At 41.6% G+C, this 25756-nt stretch overlaps 2 protein-coding genes across 2 annotated transcripts in view; both read left to right on the top strand.

Moving 5' to 3' along the window:
• Positions 1-554: 554 nt before the first annotated feature.
• rbm8a (RNA binding motif protein 8A) lies at positions 555-4294 on the top strand. The gene is made up of 6 exons (XM_062399735.1): positions 555-682; positions 1221-1280; positions 1383-1460; positions 2180-2316; positions 3341-3477; positions 4051-4294. Exons 1-6 carry the CDS (start codon positions 622-624, stop codon positions 4097-4099), a joined length of 522 nt encoding a protein of 173 aa, XP_062255719.1. The 5' UTR covers positions 555-621; the 3' UTR covers positions 4100-4294.
• Positions 4295-4920: 626 nt separating this feature from the next.
• Positions 4921-25756, top strand: part of otud7b (OTU deubiquitinase 7B) — a 34198-nt gene continuing 13362 nt past the window's right edge. The window contains exons 1-5 of the mRNA XM_062398722.1: positions 4921-5115; positions 23344-23582; positions 24086-24256; positions 24701-24928; positions 25381-25482. Coding sequence (XP_062254706.1) covers positions 23498-23582; positions 24086-24256; positions 24701-24928; positions 25381-25482 — 586 coding nt within the window. The 5' untranslated portion in view covers positions 4921-5115; positions 23344-23497. The remainder of the gene's footprint in view (positions 5116-23343; positions 23583-24085; positions 24257-24700; positions 24929-25380; positions 25483-25756) is intronic.

Below are 25756 nucleotides of genomic sequence, written 5' to 3'. Positions count from 1 at the left end.
ATTCAAAATGTCTTGTCCAAATGAATAAGTGGAATTGTACTTCAGAATCAGTTTCAGAACACAAACACAATGTGTCAATCAATATTAGGACGTTGAAGACTAATCTGTCTGTTAAGAAAAAGAAACCACACAAAACATGGAAAGATGGAACAATAACATATCTGTGAATCGCTTAATTCTGGAAGTATATACCACTATTAATATAATTACTGTTGTCATATATAACATCTAATATTTACATGTATACATTATATAATTGTCATAAAAAAAAGATCCTTCACTGATTAAGAGTGACTTTACACTCACCATTTTGACTTTTATCTATGATATATAAAAAAATACCAAATCTTTTATTTGACTTTATTCTCGACATTTTAACCTTATTCATTCAATATAACATTCGACAATCCTCTAATTTAGATCGACTTTATTCGCTATAATTCAAAAGTAAAAAACCTAATCTTCCTCATCTTTACATTTGTCCCCTATAAGCTTCCGTACCTTCATCTTCTTCACGTAGTGCTACGCCGATTGTCAACATCCGCCTCTCGTCACACTCTTCCTCCGTACGCACATTGCGTAACTCACCCGGTCACACACACACACACACAGAGAGACATCATGGCGGACGTGTTGGATCTTCACGAAGCGGGAGGAGAGGACTTTCCTATGGATGAGGATGGTGATGTTACACATTTAATTAACACTCGTTAGCGACACATTAAAGCTGCAGCGGTTAAAGTCCTGCGAGCACATTGAAAATCCACGCCTGAAAAAGGTCGCGGCTACAAACGCAGCCTGCGTGGTGCTAGGCCCTGAAAAAATGCTAACAAGCTAACGGCAAGCTAACAACGCAGTGAACACTCATTCAAACGCGTTTTGCGCGCTAGCTGGGTCGAAGTTATTGCTAACGGACACTTTTAATAGAATTGTCGATTTGGAACATGTTGCTTTGTGCTAACGTTTATTTTGACTTCAGCGTGAAGATGCAAACTGTAAAACTGCGAGTGTTATTAGCCGACGCTAGCATGCTAGTTGTGTCCACATAAAGCTAATGGCTACCTTGAAGTTACCCTCATTAATCTGTACAGAACATAGACATATAGTTTTTAAACGCGTGTATTTATGGTGTTTAGTGTTGTTGTGGTATTAAATATTTTGCAGCACTTTAAAGTGGCTTGTATTGCATTGTTTTGATTGGATCACGTCTCCCTCCGCAGAAAGCATCCACAAGCTGAAGGAGAAAGCCAAGAAGAGGAAAGGACGAGGCTTCGGTTCAGGTGTGTAACCACTGTTGGATTGTGTTATTAAATACAAATAGAGTTTTAGATGGTTTCTTAGTAAAGCCAGATGTGTTCATTCCCCTGTGTTACTGTTTACAGAGGAAGGAGCCAGGTCCAGAATCAAGGAGGACTATGATACCGTGGAACAGGACGGTGACGAGCCAGGTCCTCAGAGATGTAAGTGCTGCTGCTCATATTGCAAATGCAATGTGTGCTGATCATATGAAGTCCAAGCGACAGTTTTCCTTAACTTTTCTTTTATTTAGCAGCAATTCTCATGACTAAAGCAATGAAATCGGTTTTGTGTGACCAGCCAGACAATTTCCTCAACTATATGCTAAATGTTGTGCACATACATGACTGTCTGCTGAGTGTGTCCATAGTTTAGTCTTTGTTTCCTATCCAGATATCTGGAAATAACATAAGTCATTTTTGCATAAGCAATGTTTATTTAATAGGAAAGGGCATAAAGTATGTATATGAGACGACGAAGAAAGAGAGCAGTCGAATGTTGTGCTCTGGACATAGTTTGCTGGTTTTTAAATTATTCTTAATAGCTTTTGATGAAGTCCGCTTGTAACGCGCAGACAAAACAAAGCGTCTTATTGGTTTATCCAGTGATTATAAGTACATTCACTCAGAATGTGAGCTTAAGTAAAGTCAGTAGAATTTGATCTCCGTATTACCTTTTTTTAAAAGCAGGGTTATAATTTACCAGTTGCATAATTAAAACTTCAGATGGAGTTCATGTTCCATAATCCTTGAGCTCTGATATCCAGTGCTCAGACTTCATTAATCTCGTGAACTGCACTTGTTATATAAGTTGAGCTGGCTAAAAGGCTGCTTGGTTTGTCTTCTGGTCCCTGATGGATTTTCTTGTCTTTGTCTTGTTACAGCTGTGGAGGGATGGATCCTGTTTGTGACAGGTGTACATGAAGAGGCCACTGAGGAAGACATCCATGACAAATTTTCAGAGTTTGGAGAAATCAAGAATCTGCACCTCAACCTTGACCGCAGGACAGGCTACCTCAAGGTGAGATATATAAGTATTTGTCATGTTGGTGGGTAAGAAGTTTTCATTCGCCCAAATGCAGACCTTTTACTGTTGTTTTTTTAATCGGTCGACTCTGGGCCATTTGCCTTTTCTGGTATTTTAAAAATAAATGATTTATTTTGCATCTATTTTTTCCAAACAACTAAATCTAGTCACCTGAGATGCTACGCTGTTAGTCTGATAATTAAAAGCAAATGTCAGAAAAGCCAAATGCGGTATCAAAAGAATGAAGACTGAAGAACAATAAGTGCGTTTTCTATAAAAGATTTGTGTCTGGTTGTGTCAGGAGTTTGCTGAAACATTTGGCAGTACAACTAATTTGGCCGTTTATACGATCTAATGAGGCTGGAAATACACTGAGAGGGGATCCAAATATCTTGTTGACTCATCCAGAGCGTATAACAACTGCCCTAGTTTCTCTGATTCAGCCCAATTGCTCAGTGATCAGTTCTTTCCAAAGGGAAAGTAGTTAGAACAGTATACATTTGATTTAAATTTCTAACTTAAAAATATATTTTACTTCATCCTCAGTATAGAAGCCATTTGGTGTATGCTCGAACCAAGACATAAAAAAAAATCTGTTTGATACAGGTCTTGCTTTTTCGACGTCGGTATCCTAACATTGTTAAACATCTAATTGTTGATGGCTGTTGTTAGACACGTCTTATTGGTAAAGACACCCGCAGGCTCACACATTGGCCCATTTACTGTCCAGGTTGTGTCAACGTTCTTCTAAACCACAAGATGGCAGCATTGTTTCGAGTGTGAAGTAAGAATTAAGCATCTTTGGTCTGAACCTTTTTGTAGAGTCACTTCAGGAAATTATAGAGAATCAATTTGCTTGGTAAACACTGGTTTCAGCCAGGCAGTTACTTGAGTTAGTTTGAGAAATGTTATCTGATAGATATCTTTAACCCTGTTTCTATTTGCTTTTTATGTAACATGTTACCAAATTTCAAAGTATCTTGTTATAACATACAATGTCCAAATTAACTGTCTCCAGGGGTACGCACTGGTGGAGTATGAGACGTATAAAGAGGCCCAGGCCGCCATGGAAGGGCTCAACGCTCAAGACATGATGGGCCAGCCTATCAGCGTTGACTGGGGATTCGTCAGAGGGCCCCCCAAGAACAAGAGGAGGTGAGGGTGGTTTGAGATTATCTGTCTTTGCCTGATGTTGCTGCTAAAAGGAGTGTCAACAACACGTCACCAACTAGTCATCAAAGCTGCACTTTGCCAAAAAATATTGTTATATTCTTAGTTTATTCTTTTCTTCTTTGTTTCTTGGATCACCAAGTTGTTTGGTGTTTGAAAAGATTAATGCTGAATGTATTTATCTACATGTATTTAAATTATATTTTCACTTTTTAAATATAATTAAATAGAAGTATTGTCTTTGTTTTACCCCAATTAATTGATATGATAATGCAAAACAAATAGATTTGCTTGGACAGGAGCCTAATTGAAATTCAGTATATGTTGTCCATTTTGTCTTGTCAGTATTTCCATACAGTTTATTAAATTAACAACAGTAATCCAGTCGTCTTGAGCTCCATAGATTGGCTACAGCCATTTCTACGTGATGGTTCTCTTGCTTGCAGCCATGTGTGTTTATCTTAAATCACACTTTTGCCCAAGGAAACAAATCCTATTCCAAAAAATGATTAAACTGTATTTCCTATTTTTTTTAATCTGACATTTCTTTCTCACCAGGACTGGTGGACGGCGACGCAGCAGGAGTCCAGACAGGAGGCGGCGTTGAGTTTGGCAGGTGTCATCGGCCGAAGAGGGCTCTGCTGTCACTCTGACATGCGGTTTATGATCTGCTCATCTTCTCATACGATGCTAGTTCCGGGATTTTTGTACGATATTTCCAGTAACATTTGTATGGCATGTGCGATTTCCAACACTGAGGCAAGGACTTGCTCTTCAGAGCTGAATAAACTGTCTGATGGCATCATTTGCATTTTTATCGTACTGTAAATTGCTGATGTTGCTTCACAACAGAACATCCATTCAGTTACATCTGCAAAATTGTGTTTTTCCTTTCGACAACCAGCTCGTAATATAACAAACTAATTCATGTTTGTGGGTTTTCATTACTCAAATCAAGATCTTTCAGTTTTGCCTATTGTTACGTGCATTTTTATTGTGCTGGGGTGTTTTTATTTTGTATCATTGAGAAAATTAAACTTTAAAAAAAAAGCCAAACGTGTCGCCTGGTGTTATTCGTCCCGTTTTAGCCGTGCTGATGACGTAGGGTTTACATCATCCCGGATGACCTCACCCGGGCAGCGGTGACGCCCCGGCTCTTCACTGAACTCCGGAGCACCTGTCACTCCGCACCGTGCACCACTCATAGGCTCCTCGGACAAAACCCCTGGCCCCCGGCTCCCCCGCAGCCAATTGGCAACCGGACGTTTTGTGCTCGCTCGCCCTCATTTGGTGCTTACTCGAGTGGCGAGCGTCACTCAGCGCCACGCCAAGCGCCCATTGGCTGCGACGCAGGTCACTCACGCGGGCGCTCCCCTGCGATTGGCCGGCTTCGGCTCAGGGGGCCGGATCTCACCCCATCGGGTTGACGTTGTTGTTGTAAGTGCTGGAGAAATTACTTTGTCGGCGCTGGTCCGCTTTGGGATTTTAACGCTCGGCTCCGCGCACGAAGATGCTAAAAAGTTAGGGATTGTCGCCGCGGGAGACGTTCGCGTGGTTTGCGAGGAGGTTCTCGCCGGAAAACTCCATGGGACGACGGGAACAACCTCTGCGCGGCCGTTCAAGGTAAGAGGTGCAGGGATACTGGGGCTGCTAGCCCCCCTACGCTAGCTAGCGTTAGCATCGCTGATTAGCCTGGGCTGGAGGTAGCCCCACTTGCTAGTAACGGTTCGGTGACCAACCACAAAAAATGCCCACCGCACTTATCCCGGAAGGGGGATGCACAACACATGTAATGCAGGGGGGGATTTAAACGCAGGAGCCAATGGCGGCTTGTTGTGGGGAAATAAAGTAGTTGTGCTCGTGAGTGAGCGGTGCACGGAGCCCCATGCGTTTCTACGCCTCAGATGCGTTTATGTAAGCGTGTGTATTGTGCGTAGATATTTTGGTTTCAGGGAATAGTCGCAGCCGCAAGAGCCGGTTCGTGAGTGAACGTTCCAGGGGGAAGACATCTCCAGCAGCTCGGGATGTGCATGTGTGTGTCTGTGTGTGTGGGAGCATGTCGCTGGCTGAACGTTAGCTTCGAGCTGTCAGCTGTGCGGCGTGATCATCACATTTAAAGTTGTGCATTTAAAGGAGAGATGCGTCCTCGTCTTCTCTCTCTCTCTCTCCCTCTATTAACACCATGTTCTTTTTCTGTTGCGTTCACACCAGCCAGTCTCAGGGCTGGACAGTCACGATCCAGATCATCAGAGCTGGTTTGTACTGAAGGTGCATGTGTGATGTAACATTTTCCTTAAAGCAGCAGCCCAGTGTTCACAGTCCCTCGTATGTGTGTGTGTGTGTGTGTGTTGTCTAACTTCTCCCAACCCAAAGCAAATGGTCTCATTAGGCCATCATTAAGTGATGGAGTGAGTCAAGGCTTCTTCTGCCCAAACCCTGCAGCCAGACATGTGTGACTACTCCTTTTTAGCTGGCTTGACCAGGGAGGCAGGTTTTGAACCCGGGACTGGGGATATGTTGTGGGAGAGGGCTGGGGTAGCCTTACACTTTTGCCTTGAATTATTCAGGTCTTGTATTTGTGGGCCCCTTTGTTTGCCATGACACCAGGGCAGACCATCAACATGAAAAGTAGGACATAGGTACAAGTTCTCAGGTTTGGCCTGGGGAGACTGTTGATGTTGTTGTGACGCTGCTGGAAAGGCATGCAGCAGACAGTAGGAACCTCGTGTTGCAGGAAAACTTGGTGTTGTGTAGAAGGGTGAAGTAAAGCATCCTGGACACCTGCCTGTAGTCATGCATTCCAGTGACTGTGCAGCTTGATGCCTGACAGTTGCAAAGGAGACTTTTGATCACAAGTGTGGGAATTTTGCGCAAACTATCACTCTGATGCTACTAAATACGAGCGATGGATTTAAACTTTGATCCGTCACTCACTTGGCTTCTGCGTTATTGTACCCCTCCAGATGATTAATCCATTTCAAGTTGCCTGTCAGCTGTGGGATCCACTGTGCAAGTTAGGCTAGAAGATGAGAAAGATCTTCATACCCGGCGGCGTAGTCCTTGTGAGGGGGTGTGTGTGTGTTTGGGTTGCACTGTCAGGCGTCATTACGCGAGTCCTCAACACTTCAAGGAACATATTAATGCACACAGCAGCACAGATAGCACCCCAGGCAAATATTTTAAGTAGAGGCGGGTGCAGCATCCTTCCTAATGCAGTTCAGATTCCAAACTGGCAGGATGCATGCGGAAAAAATATCAGTAGATGAAAATCATTTTTCCACCATTTAAAAATACAAAAACATGGGTCAGCCGCTTTCTAAGTATTCAGATATTAGAAGCCAGTGTGTGAATGCTTGAATGGTTCTAACGGTCATTGCACTAAACAGCACAAGATAAATCAATTCTCCACCAGCGTTGAATGGCACAGAACCGGGCAGGTTTGTTTTTAAAAGTGCGTGTTGACTTTCCAAGTTGTTGCCCTTTGATTTTGTTTGTTGGTTCAAATGCAAATCTGTGGTTTTACTATTCGCAGTAGTCTCGGTTGAAAAGGATATGGATGAGATGATATATCTTTGAGAAGAGTGAAGGGTTTTCATTGTTTTTGAATTATCTTAACTGATTAGTTAGAGGAATGTCGTGGAACTGCACGATAACACTTTTAATGATGGCAGCAAGTGGTTAGAAAGTGACAGGTAGAGATAGGAGTCGATAACCAGTTGCCTTAACCATTAGACTGCGTATTCCTCCAAGCGATCAATTCCTCCTATTGATGTTGACATGTTTTTCTGACGACTGTGAGTTGCGTGACAGTTATGTCAAACCGAGCCATGATGCTGGTAACTAGAAACATGTAGAGAGGAAGTAAGACTCCACAGTTGAATTCGTTTCACAAGGAAATACGATGAGAGTGCTGGATTTAATGTCTATGAACTGGTAATTTAGTCCGTACTTTCCCCCCCCACACAAAGTGATCAGAAATCTATAAAGAATTGGGCTGAAAAACAGAGACAATAAATGCATTGATAGCAACATTATTTAGTCATTCAACAGGTCTGCTCTGTGTGCCAAGAGTTGTTGTGTATCAGGGGTATCGTCACTGATCAGTTAAAGACAATTTAACACCAGAGTATTTCAAACAAATGTAAGAACTAACAGCAGCTCCTGAAACAGAGAAAACTGGATCTCATGTTGTGATCCAGGTCCTCAAAAAGGTAATAGGCAGTCTATCAACATGTAAAGTTTACCATTAAACATGATGAAGGTGACGTGGTTGTTCAGTTTAAACTACATATACTTGCCCTCTGACTACATGTAGCGATTCATAATTTCAATGGTATTCGTCTCGCCTGCCAAAGTACTGGTACTGTTCCACCCCTCATCAGCGCCATGAAGTCACATGTACACCCTGTGAAAAAGGGTTTGTCATAGATCTGTCATCCTGAAGTTGGAAAGTTGAAAGACCTGGTGGCAATGTGCTTGTTGGCAAACTGTTTGGCTGTGGCGCATAGCAGAGTCATCCAGTAACACAATGGAGGGCAGAGCAGCTATAAACTAATGCTTGCCTCACTTTATAATTTCCTAAAGCTTGCAGTTGGTTAATCATTTCAGGGTGGAAATATTTAGTCCGCAATATTACTTCTTCGTCTTACGGGTTTTGTGTTACTATCTAAACTATCTTTCATATCCTTAATATCTTTAACATGGATTCCTAAGTATTTTTGTGCTGGCCGGCTGTGACTGTTTAGACTGCCTCAGTGGATATAGGGTTTCATAGGGTAACCATGCTGCTTCAGCAACACAGACGGTATGAAATTTTAAATTCATCTCTTTCTGGGCTCCCCCAAACAGCTGTTACTGTGAGTGAGTGAGTGCCTGTGTAGTTCAGGGATCCAGTGTCAGTTTCGGAGCCGGGCTCATATGGCCAAGGAGGTATTCCCATAGGATGTTTGAAACACGGTCAGATTAATAAGTAAGTAGATGCGTGCTTCTTCAGGTTAGTAGTACAAACACATGACATTTGCATGAAGTGAACATGCTCCATTTAATGTTGCAGTGTATTTGCTTAGCCCTAGAATATGCACGAAAGCAGGAATAAGTACTACTAGCACTTACCACCTCACTAATTGTCAACATGAATAAATTGACATAATAAAAAAACACATCTATACAGTCGTGCATTTGCGCTCTAATCTCTAACTGGTCGTAAAGACAGGAACAGATGTGATACGAAGGCGGAAACTACCTTGCTACCGTGCGACGGGGATCAATAGGTGGCTTGTCTCCGAGAGGCCACTGTGTCCAGACTGCGACTCATAAAACTCTTTGCAGACCCACCCTCCTCCAGCACGGCTGGTTGCCTGCCAGTCTTGTGACACAGCACCCAGCCACTGCCCGGGACTGTGTGTGTCCGGGTGGAGGGACGGTGAACTTGGACATCTACCTGGGTGACAGCAGCTGCTTGAATTCGAACAGCATGCCGTGCAGAGGAGACCCTCACAGAATGTCTTTGGGATTAGATTCAGATATTTCCAAAAGTTGCTCTACAATACAAGCGGCTGTAAAGTTGGTTGGTAACATGAGAAAAGATATAGCCCAATGAACGGAGCAGACGTTATACCATTCAGCACCAGGCGCCACTCCTACGAAGGGACGCTATGGAAATGAGAGCTGCTGTTTCAGTTGCTGTATCAGTTACTTTATAGTCGTCACCTTTTCTTCCTCCACATACAGGACAGGGCGGGGAAGTAATGGTTATACAGTCCACAATCCAAAACCTCACAGTCCTATCTGCCCTATCAGAATTTTACCTCATTTTACAGCTTTAAAATGATATAATTACATAATTTAAATACAAATAATCAAACACACATGTTTTGGCATATATGTTGTTAATATGAACACCTTTTCTCTTGTGTTTAAATAATTTGGTTGTGTTTGATCAATGCAATTCCTATAGGAATGGATAATTTGCCCTAAAATGTATTTAAAAGCCCAAATATTGGACGGTAATTTTGAGTTAATATTGATGGAATTTGTACTTTTGCTTTGTTCCTATTGGTCTTTTATGTCGAGGCATTTTTCAATATCATTGATATATAAAAACTCGAAGAAATTCAGTTTATTATAATGATATAACAATAACTTTATTCATATAGCAATAATCTAAACAAATTTACCATGTCCTTCCCAAAATACATGGTCAAAGAATGTTAACTTTCTTCAGTTTTGATTCAATAAATAGAAATTGCAATCATATGACCCTGACATAACAATTATTTATCTCATAAAAATGTTAACGATATTATCATGAACAATATAGTACAGTTCATTCCTAAACAAATTATCTCTTTGGAGCTCTGTTAGTTTGTGACTTGTTGCAACAGATTCATAAATCAATGTGCCGTCTTTCTTAGAACTAACAAATCATTTGATAAATTCAGTTATAGTAAGTGATGCTTATTTCAATGTATTATAGCAGGTGAATAATGAAATCGTAGATTCCACTTTGACATGACTACAGGAGTGTATTTTCCTGCAAAGACTAGAAGCCGTCAGTCGTTCCCGCCCTGCCCTGTTGATCCAGGACAGCAGGAGTAATCCCACACACAGCTCTGATGAGGAGCCTGTCACCCAGGATGACATCACACGGGGAGTGACGTGAAGTCGCCCTGCTGTGTACGGGCTCTGGCCTGCAGCACGTGGGGACTCGCATGAGCATTAGTGCTGCGCGCCTGCAGAGCGTGGTGCTTGTTTAGCCACTGGCTTTAGCCGGACTTAGTTGGCTTCACATTCAGGCTGACTTACCAGGAGTTGATCTTGAACCTTCAACGAAGTCACAGATCCATTTTATTTTTAATATGAGTTGTGCTCTCTCTCTTAGGTCTATTATTTTTGCAGGAGTTGAACAAAATCAATAAATTCTATAACAGTGTGGCCTAATATCAAGTTGATGTCTAAGACATGTCTTAGTTTTCTCAGGGGGTTGATATTCATTTTAAAGCAGAAGTCATGTAACCATCCAAATGTGAATTATGTAATATCAAGAACATTGTTTGTACACTAAGCAAACAGGATATTTTGGCATCATTGCTAATCCTGAAACGTTCTTTGTTGCCAGTTTAATGTTGAAATACGCCCAAGAACAAAGTGAAAGGTAAAGTTTAGCAGCTTTATAAATGTCCACTGTTTTTTAACTAATTTATTTATGTCAGTCTGCCTTTTCACATCTGTTAGAATAGTTCCATTAAGGTCAAGATTTATTTGCCAGTAGTTTGATTTTGAAAAACACGACTCTTTAAAATAGCTGCATGAAAAGGCTTTCCAAACTTATATTAAAATCTTGTGGTTGCCTGTCAGTTGCCGTCCATCACAAATCCCTGTGTAGATGCCTTTAACCAAAATGTTGAATATAATCTGACAAGAAACATTGTGACCTTTGTGGGTTTAGAGTTATTCTAGCATTATTCGCACTTTACTACACATTTTTTTTTTTTTTAAATCAACTTTATAATCAAAAGCGTCCTTCAAATGTTGTAACTTGCTCTTAAATGTCCTCACTCTTTGCTAATAAATATGTGGGTCATGCTCAAATGGACACAGAGGCTTGTATTTCTTCACTAAGGCTTAGAAATCGATCAAGTGAGGCCATCAGGGCCATATGTGGACTTCTCACCCGCAGAGTCTGGAGTTTAGGTTGGCAGGTTTCGGGAATACCAAAACCCATGCCCAATATTCTCAGAGTTCTGTGGTCTGGAAGTCGTACGCTGGGACCTGGCTGTAGCTCTGTGCTGCTGTCAGAACAACCCCTCTCACTACATGCTCCGCAGCTGTCACTGATACCCTCATTACGTTTTTTTTTGCTGTTTCAGGCTAACCCACCCTCCTGACACTGTGCACAATGTAGTGTGGTCTCTGAGGAATGTAGGAATGTCACTTATGGTCCCATACAAGCCTCCCTGAAGCGGCTTGCTTTGTGCGGCTGTTAATTAGCACTCCTTGACTGGTCATTACTGGGACTGGCTGCGGTCGGTTTGCCCCGGGCACAAGCTTGGAACCTCTGAGGTCGACTTTAATAGACCGAATAATAAACTTTCTAAACAGAGGGACAGACAATAAAATAAAACCTTGGGTGCATGGACAATGTTTATATTCATGATAATATCACCGTGTTTTTCCTACCTTACACAATATTCACTACACAAATTCAAAAATCCTTTTAGACTTCATCTCATGATCCTGACCTCTACCAAAGGAGGCTGTGTTTTCACATCTTTCTGGCTGGTGATTTTCAAAAACTGTTCAACTGATTTCCCCAGAACTTGGTGGAAGGATGCGATATGAGTCATGAAAGAACCCATTATAGTTTGGATTTGGGATCCAGACGGAGAGGTAGATCCAGGAACCTTTTTAATTCATGGATCTTGGGTATAAAAAATGTATCTGGCACTCTCAGGGGAATGATACCCAAGAGTGTGTGTGTGCAGTTGCGTGCAACTTGATTCAATTTAACAGTTTGGCTCTACTTTCAATATTGGTGAATTATATAATTTGGTGTGTAAAATGTCAGTATCATAAATTCTCTCAGCCCATAGTGACTAGTGAATAGTGTTTAACTGTTCAACTTGTGCTAACTGGTTATATTTAATATATTATCATTTATTTATTTACCTCCAGCTATCTCAAGCTGAATCATAGAAACTATGGTCCATAAATCGCAAGCTGCTGTCAAATGAGACATCCTGTTCAAGAGGAAGACGTCTGGGCCAGCCTGGTTATAAATAGTTTTTGCCACTGTATCCATGTGGAGAAGTTGACCCCTGGACATGGGATGAAGTTGTTTTCACTCAAGTTCAAATGTCAGACAACTTTTTGTCTACAAAACAACAATGTAAGCTTATTTTCCTTCATGTTGTGGCACGCAGGACTTCAGGCAGCAGCGGGCTAAGTGAGTTCAGAGATCTCTGCCACATGCTCTGCTTCACCATGACATCATCTCTCAGACACTTTGATAAACACTTGCGCTCAGACACAAACGCTGCCCATTTCAGTTGGCTGAACTTGTGGATATCAGCAAGAGTCCATATCAGACTGCAGGAAACCCACTATGAAACCATCCAAAGTTTTCCCACTGTTTGTTCTGAAGGTGTTTGTCCCCTTTCCTGAACTGGAGATACACCTCGTCATCTAAATATTAGGCACATGGCATGATGAGGTTGATGAGTCATTTCTAACCTTCTTTTGTTCTCAGCCTGTCTGAACCAGCTGAAATCTACTTGCTATAATGTGTCCAGGTTAAGTCAACAACGTGAGGCTTGGCGTAGTCGAGAACAGTTTGGCCTCAGGCATAGCTCTCTTTGTGTTGATGAATATAAGGCCTTGTTATGCCATTAGGCGTTCACCAGGGCACGTTGTCCCTGATGCGTTCAGATGTTTAGTTGCCGGCTGTTTTTGATCTCTGCACAGTGCAGAGTCTCTATGTTTGAACTGTGATCATAGTAGATTATTTTTAGGCAATCTGAAACCGGAGGTTGCTCTAATTCTGGAAACTCAGAGATTAGGTGGAAATTCTCTTTTATAAGTTGGTTCTTTGGTTGTGCACACTGCAGTTGAACACGCAAGGATCAGAGCAGCCAGCTTAAAATGAAGACAGAAGCCCAACCGATATGGATTTGGGAGTGGTGATATTTGCCGTGAGTCCTTAGATGTGGTTTTCAAACACTTGTGACGGAACTGTGATATTTAAACAGTTATCAATAACTTTCACAAATAAATTGAATCATACAATTAACATAAACAAATATATATATAAAATAGAAACACAAATATACATTTTTTTCTGTGTTGGTTTTCTTTAAATTAAAAGTTTTCATATCTGCAATCATGAAAAGCTGATAATTGCTATTCTTTAAGCTATGATCAGAATAACTTTATTCGGTTGCAGTAGCTCAAACATTAAGTTCAGAACCACTGCATCCTGTGGTTGACACATCTGTTCACTATTTACATGCCACCAACACTTAAACTGAGGTGAAATTCATTATCTGTAAGTAGATCTTGTTGTCCTCTCTTTTCTTTGCCTTGAGCTCTCGCAGAGAAAAGGGGGGCTGGCTGCTGAGTTCACAAGGATCAGGTTTGGATGTTTCTGCGCCAGCAAGCAGGACAGGGAGGCCGCGGGAGGGAAGTTTAGACCTGGCAGATTTTTGTGTGATGACTGGACAGCTTTTGGACTCGACCAGCTCCAGTGGCATGGCCTCCGAGAGGGCAGGCACGGTGTGGAATCTCTGACATCAGCTATGTCTGATTCAGGCTGGTGTTGTCTTACGCAGTTCACACACACACACACACACACACACACACACACACCCACACACACACAGCTGGCGGTCAGAATGTGCTTGTTACATGTTTATAAACGCTTTCTTCTTATTGTAATATCATTGACTTGCTTCAGGACTTTTCTGAAACATGACATTTCCTTGTATGGAGGCGTATCATTCATCTTTTTCTGTCATGTTAGTTCTCAATACACTGATGTATGTTCAAGTGTAATTTTTTCAGATAGCTATGGTTTTTATTACCTCTGCCATGGAGGTTATGTTTTCACCCCTGTTCATTTGTTTCTAAGCAAGTGAATGGAAAAAATACGAGACAGAATTCCACAAACCCTGGTGGACGAATGCTGTAAGGGTCAGGGAAGAGCCGATTGAATGTTTGTGTGGATCCACAAAAAGCAGCGATGGCATCCAGGTTATTTTGGCTTCATTTCTGTGCAGTGGGAGGAGATGTCTCACCCATCTTATATACAGTCTATGGTATTGAAACTTACAATGTAGGCCGAGGCACGCTGGCTGCTCCTCACTGCAGCTACACCAGGACTCTGTGCTCCACTTAAGACAAAAGCTTTCTTGGACTCCAATGAAGAAGCGTTTTTTTAAGCTAATAGAGCTGAAGCGGTTCACTCGTTCCTATAATTAACATGTCAACAGCTGTGTGGACATTCTGCTTTGCTGCAGTTCAGTGGGTTTCATTGATTTTTCTCCAATGACCAGCTTTCTAGCATAGTCGCTTTTGTCCAGGGAATTGGCCCCACAGTAATTTACTGTATTGATTTCTGAGATGTAAACCTATAGCGACTGAAATGATCAGTCCCCTCCCCCTGTAGTGGTCAAGGGAGAATTGGTGAGGCAGCAGGAGAACAGGAAGTAATAGATAGTGACAACATGCTAAACATAATAAGAGTTTAGTGTTGTTTGCAATCACTTTAAGGTGAATCTTTTTCTTTATTAGTTGAAAGGTGATTTTATAAATTAATTATTTGTCATTGATGAAGGAAGAAGGGCAACAGCCTTAGATTAGCTGTATGAGGGGATATTTAGGATGCAATATATGTAATCATAGGCATTATTCAAGCCGTTGGTAAATCATGTGTCTTTTCATAGAATGCATCCAGTTGCCCTTGAAGAAACCTGATGTTGCAGAAAATTACAGAATTGCCTATGCTATAGCAATTTTTTTTATTCTGTGCTGTATTGGATGTAATTACAATTCCTGTGTTTGTCAACACAACTGCAATGTTATCAGTAAAGAATGGCCCAGGAGTAATGATATACTGAGACTGAGTAAGAACTTTACCACCACAACATTTATCTTGTCTCCCAGAGTCGTGGTGCCACAGCATCACAGCTCCGGTCGAATCACTTCTTGATCTCTGTCCGATCCCTAAAGGTCCTGCAGGGCTCTCCAGTGAATCTGAGTGTAGATGAAACCATCTTGTAAATATCGCCACATTGCTTTTGTTTATCCATTTGATAAGTAGCAGCAGACCTGTGGCAGCGGAAAGGAAGACCCACTCGTACTCTGCCTCCCAGCTCCTGTCCACATTTTGCTAGCGATTCTCCTCTAAGCGGATCTGTCCCCCTTGCCACTTGGATTTGATCTCCTCCATGTTGCCGCTCTTGGGTTGGCAGGAAATAGCTCACGGCTTTTCAGACACTAGTGTTTCAGTATGTGTTCATAAATATTCATGTGTTCATAATATGTTCATAATGTTATGCTAATCACATTATATTGCTTTGCTAATGCACAACAACTTGGATTTAGTGCTGTAACGCTGTCGGCACAGGTTGCTGATGTGAACTACTTTTATTTAACCACAACCACAGTCAGAAACATGAGTTGGTTCAAATAAAATCAAGCTGGTTTAAGCTCTAATATCAACCCCAGCACAAGTCAGGTGCTGGGGTCTTTACCAAACAAGCATCCAGTAAATCTGGAGTATATGCATTTTGTGCTGGAGTATCTCTATAACACCACAACGCTTCATTTATGATGGTATGTTGCTGCTGTGATCAACAGTATACTATTTATTGAATGTTCAGCCCTATATGAAGAAATGTGCATATGGCTTCCTCCGCTCCTTAGCCAAGAATCAATCAGCTTCTTTCCCAGTTGTGGCTCTCATGTTATATAATGAGTCAGTGTAGGCTGACTGGGCTCAGTCAGTAACCAGATTACAGCACTCCACAGATAAAGACAGCTGAAGGGCAGTCATCTCACCACACCTTTGTTTTACCTCCTTCCCTGGTTTATTTCAGTGGAATAGTGTTTACTGTAGTGGATTGTTCACAGTAAGCCCAGCCCTGTTTCTGACAGAAAATCCAAACACAGGCCTATAACTCACTGAGAAATAGATTAACAAGGAAGCTTATGCTCTGCTACCTCCCACACAGTTTTTGGCCTGTGTCTGTGGTTTTAAGGACAGTATGACACGCCTATCACAGACATTTAGAGCACTTACTGACAACTCTGGCAATATTGATCTGATTTAAGTCACAGTATGTTTTCCCTACCTTATCTCTCCAGCCTCCTCTTTACTGGCTGTCAGTATAGCTTGATTAATATTGGATCTTTGAGGCTGATACAGATATATTTAAACCATCTGGTAATAAACTGGTTGTAAACAGTCTTGATAGGCATCCCTTTGACTTGTTTCTTGACTTGTTGAGCTGTAACTTTACTTGATCGACTAATCTACATATTATTTTCTTGATTAATCATTTAGTGGTGCTAGATAAAATAGGATTAATCTGGATTTTTAGTTAATCAGATTTTGTTCGCATTTATGCCTTTTTCCAGTTAACATGTCCATCTGTGTTAATTGTGATGAGTTTTTCAGTTATGGCTGTGTGATGTGTTAAATATCTATTTTGTGGGAAATCAGGTTATTACAACATGCACCAAAAATTGCAAAAAGCAAAAGATATGGAGTAACCAGCTCGGGACCTATGCATCAATATAATACATGAATTATAGTATCTGCCTGGTTTGTCGGTCTGGTTCAAGCTGTCATAGCTTGCCGCTGTGTCCAAATACTGAAAGGTTTTCTATTCTGTCCCATCGTCACTGTGGACTGGAGATGAAGCACTGAGGTCACAGTTACCATCCTGCTCCAGCTCCCACCAGTCACGTTGCCTTCCCCTCTTTACTTACTCGTATGGGCGGAGAGGGTGTGCTCCATTCACTGAGATCACAGGAAAGATTGATGTGATTAAAATGAAACGGAACAGACACGTTTCTAGACGGGTCATTGGTTCTGTCTTGACCACTAAACCAATCAACTCAGTCATCCTCTTGAGTTAACAGACCACAGACTGATGAGATAATAAAACCATTCTGGGTCATTGTTAAGTATCTATTCAGGTGTAGTTTTCCGTGCTTGTTCTTTGACCCCAACTTGTGCAGCAACATTCCTCATATATCACATAATGAATGTAACATCAGTAAGTAAAACACAACACCTAAAATCTTCCTCTTTTAAACCGGTTGTAGTCCATGACCCTTAATCTCCTTTTCAATGAGACCTTAACAAGCGTGTGGATCAAGTAAACAAACTGCACTACTCAAAGTGGAAACACAGGATTGGAGCATGATTTCACACCCACACTGATTGTCAACACAGTGAGCTTTGTGTGTGTGTGTCTCTCTCTCTTTCTGCTAGAGGGTGCACTGTTTACCTGATGGTCAGTAGGGTTGAGACAACATTTTTGAAATTATATTCAGGTTGGGTTGGTCTCGTTGGCGGGGCTTTCTATCAGATTTTTAGACAGCACGTACCCTTCTTGGGTTGGGTTCAGACTCAAGTACAAAATGTCCGTTTGGGCTGGGCTTGAATGGTTCAGACAAAAAATAGCCTGAGCCTCTGTCTGTCTGTCCTTTCGTCCGTCTGTCCTTTCATCCATCCGTTCGTCCGTATGCCTTCTGTAACCCACTCTTTTACCAAAGCATGTTAACGTCCTTACAGTCTATATAGACAAACAAATTGCAAACATTCTTTAAAATGTTTCGGTTACGTACCAATCTTTCCGGTGTTATTAAAAGGTCAGTTGCCACAGATTCTCCTCGTACAATATGTGCTTCATGGTGTTTTCATAATTCAAGTCGTGCCATATTGAGTGACCTTGCATAAGTAACCTATGCAGTGGAGCATGATGAAGCATTCAGAGTACACAGGCACCTTTTGCCTCGAGACTCGAGGCCTAGTACAAAATGTTTGATTTGTTATTTTAAGGTGCTTTATGGATTCAATACTTGTAGACCTAGAAAATGGATTGTTCTATATAAATGCCTCATCTATACTACTGCAGATCATTTTTTTAAACTGATAATTTTTCTGTTTTTCAATTCGTTTTAAAAATCCATTTAACAGAATATCTCCATTCAAGCGAGAACACAAAAGACGCCAAACACTATAAACATGCATGCCGGGACATTAGGGGGGGGATAAAGTCTACCTCAAAGATCCGTCAAATACCAGAGAAGAACACTGTGGTCCAATTACTATCGGGCCTGGCACACGTCTGTGGTGCAGTAATGCTTCATTTCGCTGGAAACTTAATTAGACCATGCAGTGCAAACCAAACTTTTAGAAATCAGTATAAAGAAGTTGTTGTTTCTGGCGCAGTGGGCATGTGAGAAGTAAGCTGTGACATATTCGTTTTCTAACACTATTTACATGTACACAATGATACACAGAGTTTTGAGAGTTTTTGAAAAGCCTCAAACGCCAGGGAAAATGTTTGTTTTGTCAAATATCCATATTAGTATGGACAGGGCGCAAGAGCATTGATTGACATTTCATGTGTTTTGTAAAAAAGGAAAAGTCTGTCAAAGTGTGCAGTGAATCAAATGTCTGAAACCAGACCCGATTTCTGTGGAAGATCCTAAGAAAGACACCATTTGGCCGGTGTGTTATTTTCCCCTTAACTCACTGATCAGTGTCGTCATATAATTTCCTGCATCCAAAAAGGAAATTGCCAGTTTAACAGAGTCATTTATTCTGTGCTCAGCTTTAAAGATTCCGGCTTCTTGAACCCCTCAAGCTAAGAGCTGGATAAACAACTCCCCGTACTCCCACTGCTGTCAGGATGATCATGCCCCTTAAGCTCCTCCAGTTCAGCTGCTCATAGGTCAACAGTGGAAACCCAGTGGCCACACTCAGCTATTTCTCCCGCCGAGACTGTGAGTAAGGTCACGAATGTGGTCGTACATATTCCGTAAGGAGAGTATGAAACTATTTACTCCATAAATAATCCGAAGGCTACCAAAACAATCGGTGTCCGTGATGCCCCGGCAGTGCGTTGACCCTCTCGGTGGTGCAGGGGCCGACCTCCCTGTCCGTCGGTGATCCAAGCCATTCTCCCAGCCCTCAGCTCAGCACCCACGTGTTGTCAGCAGCTTCTGTTACGTAAGCCCTCCTGCCAGACAAAAGCTCAGCCATCCCAGACACAAATCACTGACTGCCCCGCGTTGGCAGCCGCGCTGTTAGCGTTAGCCAGTGAGTCTTTATGGTATGGATTTCGGTCATAAAAAGTATAAAAAGGTATTTTGACTGGGAATACGTATCATTTTTAAAGTTATTATGTGATCGCAATGCATCAGCTGTCTTGACATTAGAAGTGAACGTCAGCTTAACTTTCATGGCCACACTTTAAAAACAATAAAAACTTTAACTACTGACAACAATCGTAAATCATGAGGTGCAGTATCTGACTTTTTTTACAGAATAGTAAAATTGCATCAGCACAGTTTATCTCATTTGATGAATTTAAACTCACAGCCTCCATCAACTTTGATGTCATAAATCTTAACATCTGTATGTTATGTCACATCTGCTATTGTGAGATACCATTTGTGCAATAATCTTATGTCATCTTTATATTGCGCAAATGTTAAAAGGCATCATGGTGTAAGAAGTAATCAAGTTACAGTTTTAATAATACTTGACTTGTTTAGACAAATTTGACTTGCTAATATCCTTGAGTCTGATCCAATATATACATGAAAAGAAGATATTTTGTTAACATTATGCATTCTGAAATCTGATTGACATATTGTTTTGTTAATTAAATCAGCTGATACGAGCCTTCCACATGCAAATCAGTCCCAGCGTTTACCTTTTTCTGATATGAAAACTTGTATTATTTTTCAGAATAAGCGATTAAGAAAATATATGTATATGCAATAATAAAAAATAGACAGTTTTCCTAATTCAAGTTTTATGTATTTGGTTGAATTTGAGTTTTCTTTTTTTTATATTTATTTAGAGTTATTTATCTATATACGTTCATGGTTTAACTGAATTAATGATTCTAATGAATACAGATTTACCTAAACCATTTAGAAAGATGATATTGCGTTGTAGCACCAGAGGCCTTGTGGGACTCAGTATGACTAAGATTACAGACTCTTTCTATTTTTTCTGAAGAAGGCCTACGTGACATTACATCAACTTGGTCGTAGTGGGCTCACAGGAATGGCCGATGTTTCAGGCCCACGGTGACAACAGCCGGCCTTTTGTTGATCTCTGTTGGTACATTCTGTCCACAGCCCTTCACGTTTATCACCCTTTCACTGTTGTGGGTTGTTTCCTGGCTGTCAGTGCCTTGCTGTCAGTTGATATGCTTGTATTTACAGACAAACCACGGGGATTATTCTTTCAGCCATTGAATGAGCTTTAAGGGTTGCAGTAAAGTAAACAAATTAAAGGCTATACTAAGTACTTCTAAGGTCCAGAGCAGAGGCTTAAGTTATCAGATTCAGTGGAGATCGGGCTGAACCCCAAATATTATAAATGCAGGTTGGAATGCATTGATTGTCCAGCATTGATATTTCTGCTAGCCTATTATAACACATCAATAATGAGACTTTTGTATTGATTAGACATTCTTCAAGTAATTTTTTAATCTCAGACTCATGTTTTTCTTTCTTTGTTCTTTGGGGATTTTTACTTAATTTTTTGTCCATGATGGAAACAGAACTGAGTCAACAGCTCTGGAAACTTTCTGTCATGGAGGCATCGCTTCACATGAGTCTGGTGTCACAAGTCAATGCTTATATAACAACACACTCCCTCCATCACAACCCCTGCCTTTTCTTTGTTCTTTGTTTGTTGGAGTATTATTGTCGGTCAGAACCCAGTGAAACCCGCAATTGTTTCAGTCCGAATACAGCCGGAGGCTGTTCAGATACCCTGTGGTTTGAAATGATTGACCGGCCCCCGTCTCACATCTCTGAACTCGTACGCATGTTGTGATTAGTGAACCCGAACGCAACAGAATTGAAAGACTGCAAGAAAACGAAGAGACCCTGCAGGGGGAGACTGCTGAATGCCTGACTTTGCAGAGAATGCTCTGGAATTACTCCGCTGGCTGAGAAAGGCCTTTTGTGCTGAAGTCTGTTCCTCCTCTGCATGCCTGCCAGCCTGCCCGGCTTTTAATAATGATGGAGAATCTGAGGGAGGCAGGGAGAGAGCGTGAAGCGAGGGAACGATGGAGAGAGAGAGAGAGAGACAGAGAGAGGTGTAAGAAGAGTAAACTCGTGACTCATCAGCCACAGTGGAATAGAGTTCACTGAGTCAGAGATGAGGCAGGAACATCGGGTGGTGGATGAGCCAGGGGACGGATGGGAATAGATGACTGTAGGTAGATTTAAAGAAATACAAATGAAAGGTCAGTCAAAACTAGATTAGGCAGTTTGTGAACTTCAAGGAAACGTAGTGACAGCAGAGTTTTAGAGTTGTGCACAGCGGTGTTATAAATATGCACAGATCAGTGTAATTACCTTTGTGTACTACATGGTAGATATGTAAATCATATGCTGAAAGGAAGTCCTCTATTCCTAAGACTAATGCTAGTGATTGATAATCATGCATACGACTTGGGGTATAATTAGCATACTGCGGGTAGCTGAGATTTGCTTCCAGTGTTCAGGTCTCAGATTAAATATTTGTTTTGCTTTCTAACCTGCATTGATCAGAACCACATGTTTAAAATGACTGAAAAGCTGAATTTACAGTCGAGCCCAACCAGTACATCAGTTTGCTGATATGAGCAGACAGATCACTATTTGTATTATTTTATATTTATGTTTAAGTTCTGCGTATTGGATTATGTTTTATTTATGACGGCTATATAAATACAAACCCATTTACCGTTTAAATAATTTTCAAGCTCCATTTATTTAATTGTATTTGTTGTATCTATTGTTACATTTACGGGTTAAGTATCAAGCCTCCACTACATTTCTGTGAGTTTGACAACATCATCTTAGGAATCATTTCCATTTTGTTTTTTTTACTTTACTCCCTGATATCAGCTTCAGAAACGCACGTCAGTCAGGTTCTAGTTTGTCGTATACTAACTTACAGCAAAGTGCTTGAGAAGGACAGATAATACAGAGCAGGGCTTGTAACTGTCGAGATGTGGTTTCGAGAACTGCTGATGTGAGTGTTCGCTTTCAACATCTTTCCTGGTCAAATAAGGGCTTTTAGCTTTAGTTCCCCAAAGTACTTCTTTTGAGCCAGAGCTACTTCGATTCAGTCCTTTTGTCTGGTATTGATCGCCGTCTTCATCCTTTGTGTCAACGGCCCGATTGAGACTGACGTCTCTCTCTCTCTCTCTCTCTCTCTCTCTCTCTCTCTCTCTCTCTCTCTCTCTCTCTCTCTCTCTCTCTCTCTCTCTCTCTCTCTCTCTCTCTCTCTCTCTCTCTCTCTCTCTCTCTCTCTCTCTCTCTCTCTCTCTCTCTCTCTCTCTCAATAATGTTTCTGGATTGATTTTTGGTGCCCAACTGATGCTAATTGTTATCAGAGGGACTTCTTTAAGACACACTGTTCCCTCGTATCACACCGTTCAAATGAATATGACTTTAAAAGAGATGTACACATCTACTGAGGATTTATAGGACATTGAGGCACATTTTCTCCCCTGTCATGAATATATACATTTTGCTATGAAAAAAGACAAATATTGGCTTTTATTTTCAGTATCTGATCTCGAACTTCTGGAGGGAAACCAACGTTTATTTGGACTGTGTGATGAATACTTCACATTCAATATTTAAAAGTCACAGTCTCCACTATAGTTATTGAGTGTTTTTCATTCTGAATTCACAACAATTTAATAAAAAGTAATCCTAATCGAGAAGTGTCTGTAAAAACAGGATCTAATCTGTAGCCAAAAAGCGAAATTGCCCTCACGATATGTTGTCATATGGGTTTTATCGGTTTCAATGCAAATATGGTCTTTTGTGAAACACTTTGTTTGTCCCAGCTGTTGTCATGGGGGGGTCAAGTGACTGCAAAGGTGTCAAGTTCAAAAGCGGCCGGGCCGTGTTGGAAAAGGGATTAAACAGGGTCATTATATCAATTTGCTTCTCAGTCACTGTTGTAAACATTCAAGCAGTGAAACTTCATTCAATCCAATGTAAGCTTTTCCTAATCTTTCCGGACAATGTTGAACTTCTGATGAGTTAATACCTGAGTTGTTAATCTTCCTCTTGTCTGTCCTCTCGTTTCAGGTGTGGCTGGTAGAGCAGCTCGAGATAGAGGGTCTCTCCCCCCTCACCCCCTCCCCCCTGGTGCCCTTTCAAGGAGGAGAGCAGTGTCCTCGTTTTGTTTGTTTTTTCTTTTTCTGCCCGGAAGCAACCCTCCAACTTGTGACTTCATGATCACATGACCGTGGATATGGACGCAGTCCTATCCGACTTTGTCCGTTCCACTGGAGCTGAACCGGGATTGGCCAGAGATTTGCTAGAGGGTGAGTTGGAGTATTTTATTATTATCCACTGGCCTTCCTGAGACCCTCAATAAAATACTCTACTTTATTGTCCAGCACTAATATTACACAATAATTTCTCACAACAACATCTCACACTTGGAGAACTTGAAGAGATAAATATAAAATCATTCTTTATCCGAGCAAGGGTCTTAGATGGTGCTGCTGCCTTGTCACCGTTGATCAGGTTATCGTACTCGAACAGAAAGAAGCTATAGCTCAATAGGCTCCTGTTGCCTAGCAGCAACACATGTTGCAGATAAGAACATGGGTTAAAAATTCAACGACAGACAGAGAACAGCAGCGAGAGAAGTCGTGCTTCACATTCTCATATTCATCCAAGCAAAGGAATGTGCTGGTGACCTTTACGTAAGATAATGCAGCCTATGGTTTAAACTCATTAAGGATGAAATGGAAACAAGATTTAGGTTGTCACACTGGACCTGTTTGCTCAACCCCTCCCCCTCCCCTCCCTCTCTCCGTAGGCAAGAACTGGGATTTCACTGCTGCACTCAGTGACTTCGAGCAGCTTCGACAGGTGCATGCTGGGAACCTGACGTATTCTTTCGCAGAGGATAGAACGTACCTGCCTCTGGAAAAGGAGATGGCGAGGGTAGGACGGCCCATCCTCCACCGACAGGACGAGGTGGTGCAAGGTGAGGCCACAGGCAAGTGAGATGTTTGTATAACATCTGATAACAGAGTTTAACATGGAGATGTACTCTGTGAATCAGTAAGCAAATATATTTATGTAAACCATCGGTAACCAATGTAAAATGACCTCATTTCTTAACTAATTTTTTCCTAGTATTTCCTAAAGCTGTGTTCAGTGATAAACTGTAGAAATGTGGGTTTCTGGAGTTTGTATGCAGTTTTTGTTTGACACCAGCGCAGGCATCTTATCAGCAAATGCTCTTAAATTTATGGCAGCTCTTTTTCATTCTGAGACATTCTTTGGTTTTCTCACATGGGCTCCGTCTGACATTTTCTGGAAATTTTTCTAGAGGGCTGGCAGGCCTAAAGTTCCCGGGAAACAAGCTTATATTGCCCGTTAGCAAAGATCTTCCTCCTCATCCTCTGCTTGTCTGTTTTTATTACAGCCACAGAGAAGCGGCTATCCAGGGGTATTTCCCACGCCAGTTCAACCATCGTGTCCCTGGCTCGTTCTCATGTCTCCAGCACCGGCGGCAGCAGCAATGAGCCGCTTCTGGACACGCCCCTGTGCACTTTCCAACTACCAGACCTCACCGTGTACCAGGATGACTTCCGTGGTTTCATCGAGAGGGATCTTATAGAGCAGTCAATGATGGTGGCCTTGGAGCATGCAGGTGAGAGAAGCCTGAACACAGGCCCACAAGGTTTCTAGCCACCAAGGCTCGACCAAATACTATCTCTGCTTTCAGAGAGAATCCCCTGTGGATTTTCAAAGCTTTGGGCCGGTTGGTTTGAAAAGTCTGACTTCAGGATTATACTTTGTTAGCTTGCAGGTCACTCCAACACCAGTCGCAATAGATAACACTGTTTATTGAATGGCTCAGCTGTCACAGTCCTGACGTGACTTGCCTGTTTCCTTTGTCATTCCTGGCACTATAACTCTTTGGGGCTCGGCTTTGGACATTTGGAAGTTATCCCAAATATTTCTCCACATTCATTTCCACACCCAGTTTAGCTCTTATACCAACAGTTTTCTTTGTAAATGACTCAAACATTTGCACTTTAGCACTGCGCCATATTTGTAATTCCAACCGATGAGTCAAGTTGTTTTGCCGTTCGCCTGCAGGTCGACTGAACTGGTGGACAAAAGTAGTTTCAAACTGTCAGAATCTGCTTCCGCTGGCCACGAGCGGAGATGGAAATTGCCTGTTACACGCAGCCTCGCTGGGTGAGTATCACAGACCTTTCAGACGAGACCCCAGTACTGTGCTGGTTTCACACTCTATTAACGTTCATTAAGAGAGCGCCATTGTTAGCGGAAGCACTAATTGCGTTTTACAATGTTGCACTGCACACTCACTTAGCCTTTGTGGCCCACTTAGGAGCCCTTGTCCTGAAAATTAATAATGCTTCAGCTAATGTGCAGGCATTGTTCCATGTCTTATAGTGCATCTCCTGGATAGTATATGTGAAAGTAATATTAGTTTAAAAGTATTTAAATC

Source organism: Platichthys flesus, chromosome 11 (assembly GCF_949316205.1).
Source record: "Platichthys flesus chromosome 11, fPlaFle2.1, whole genome shotgun sequence".
NCBI classification, from domain to species: Eukaryota; Metazoa; Chordata; class Actinopteri; order Pleuronectiformes; family Pleuronectidae; genus Platichthys; species Platichthys flesus.
The sequence above is the reverse complement of the archived record's forward strand: the minus strand, read 5'-3'. Positions and strand labels throughout refer to the sequence as shown.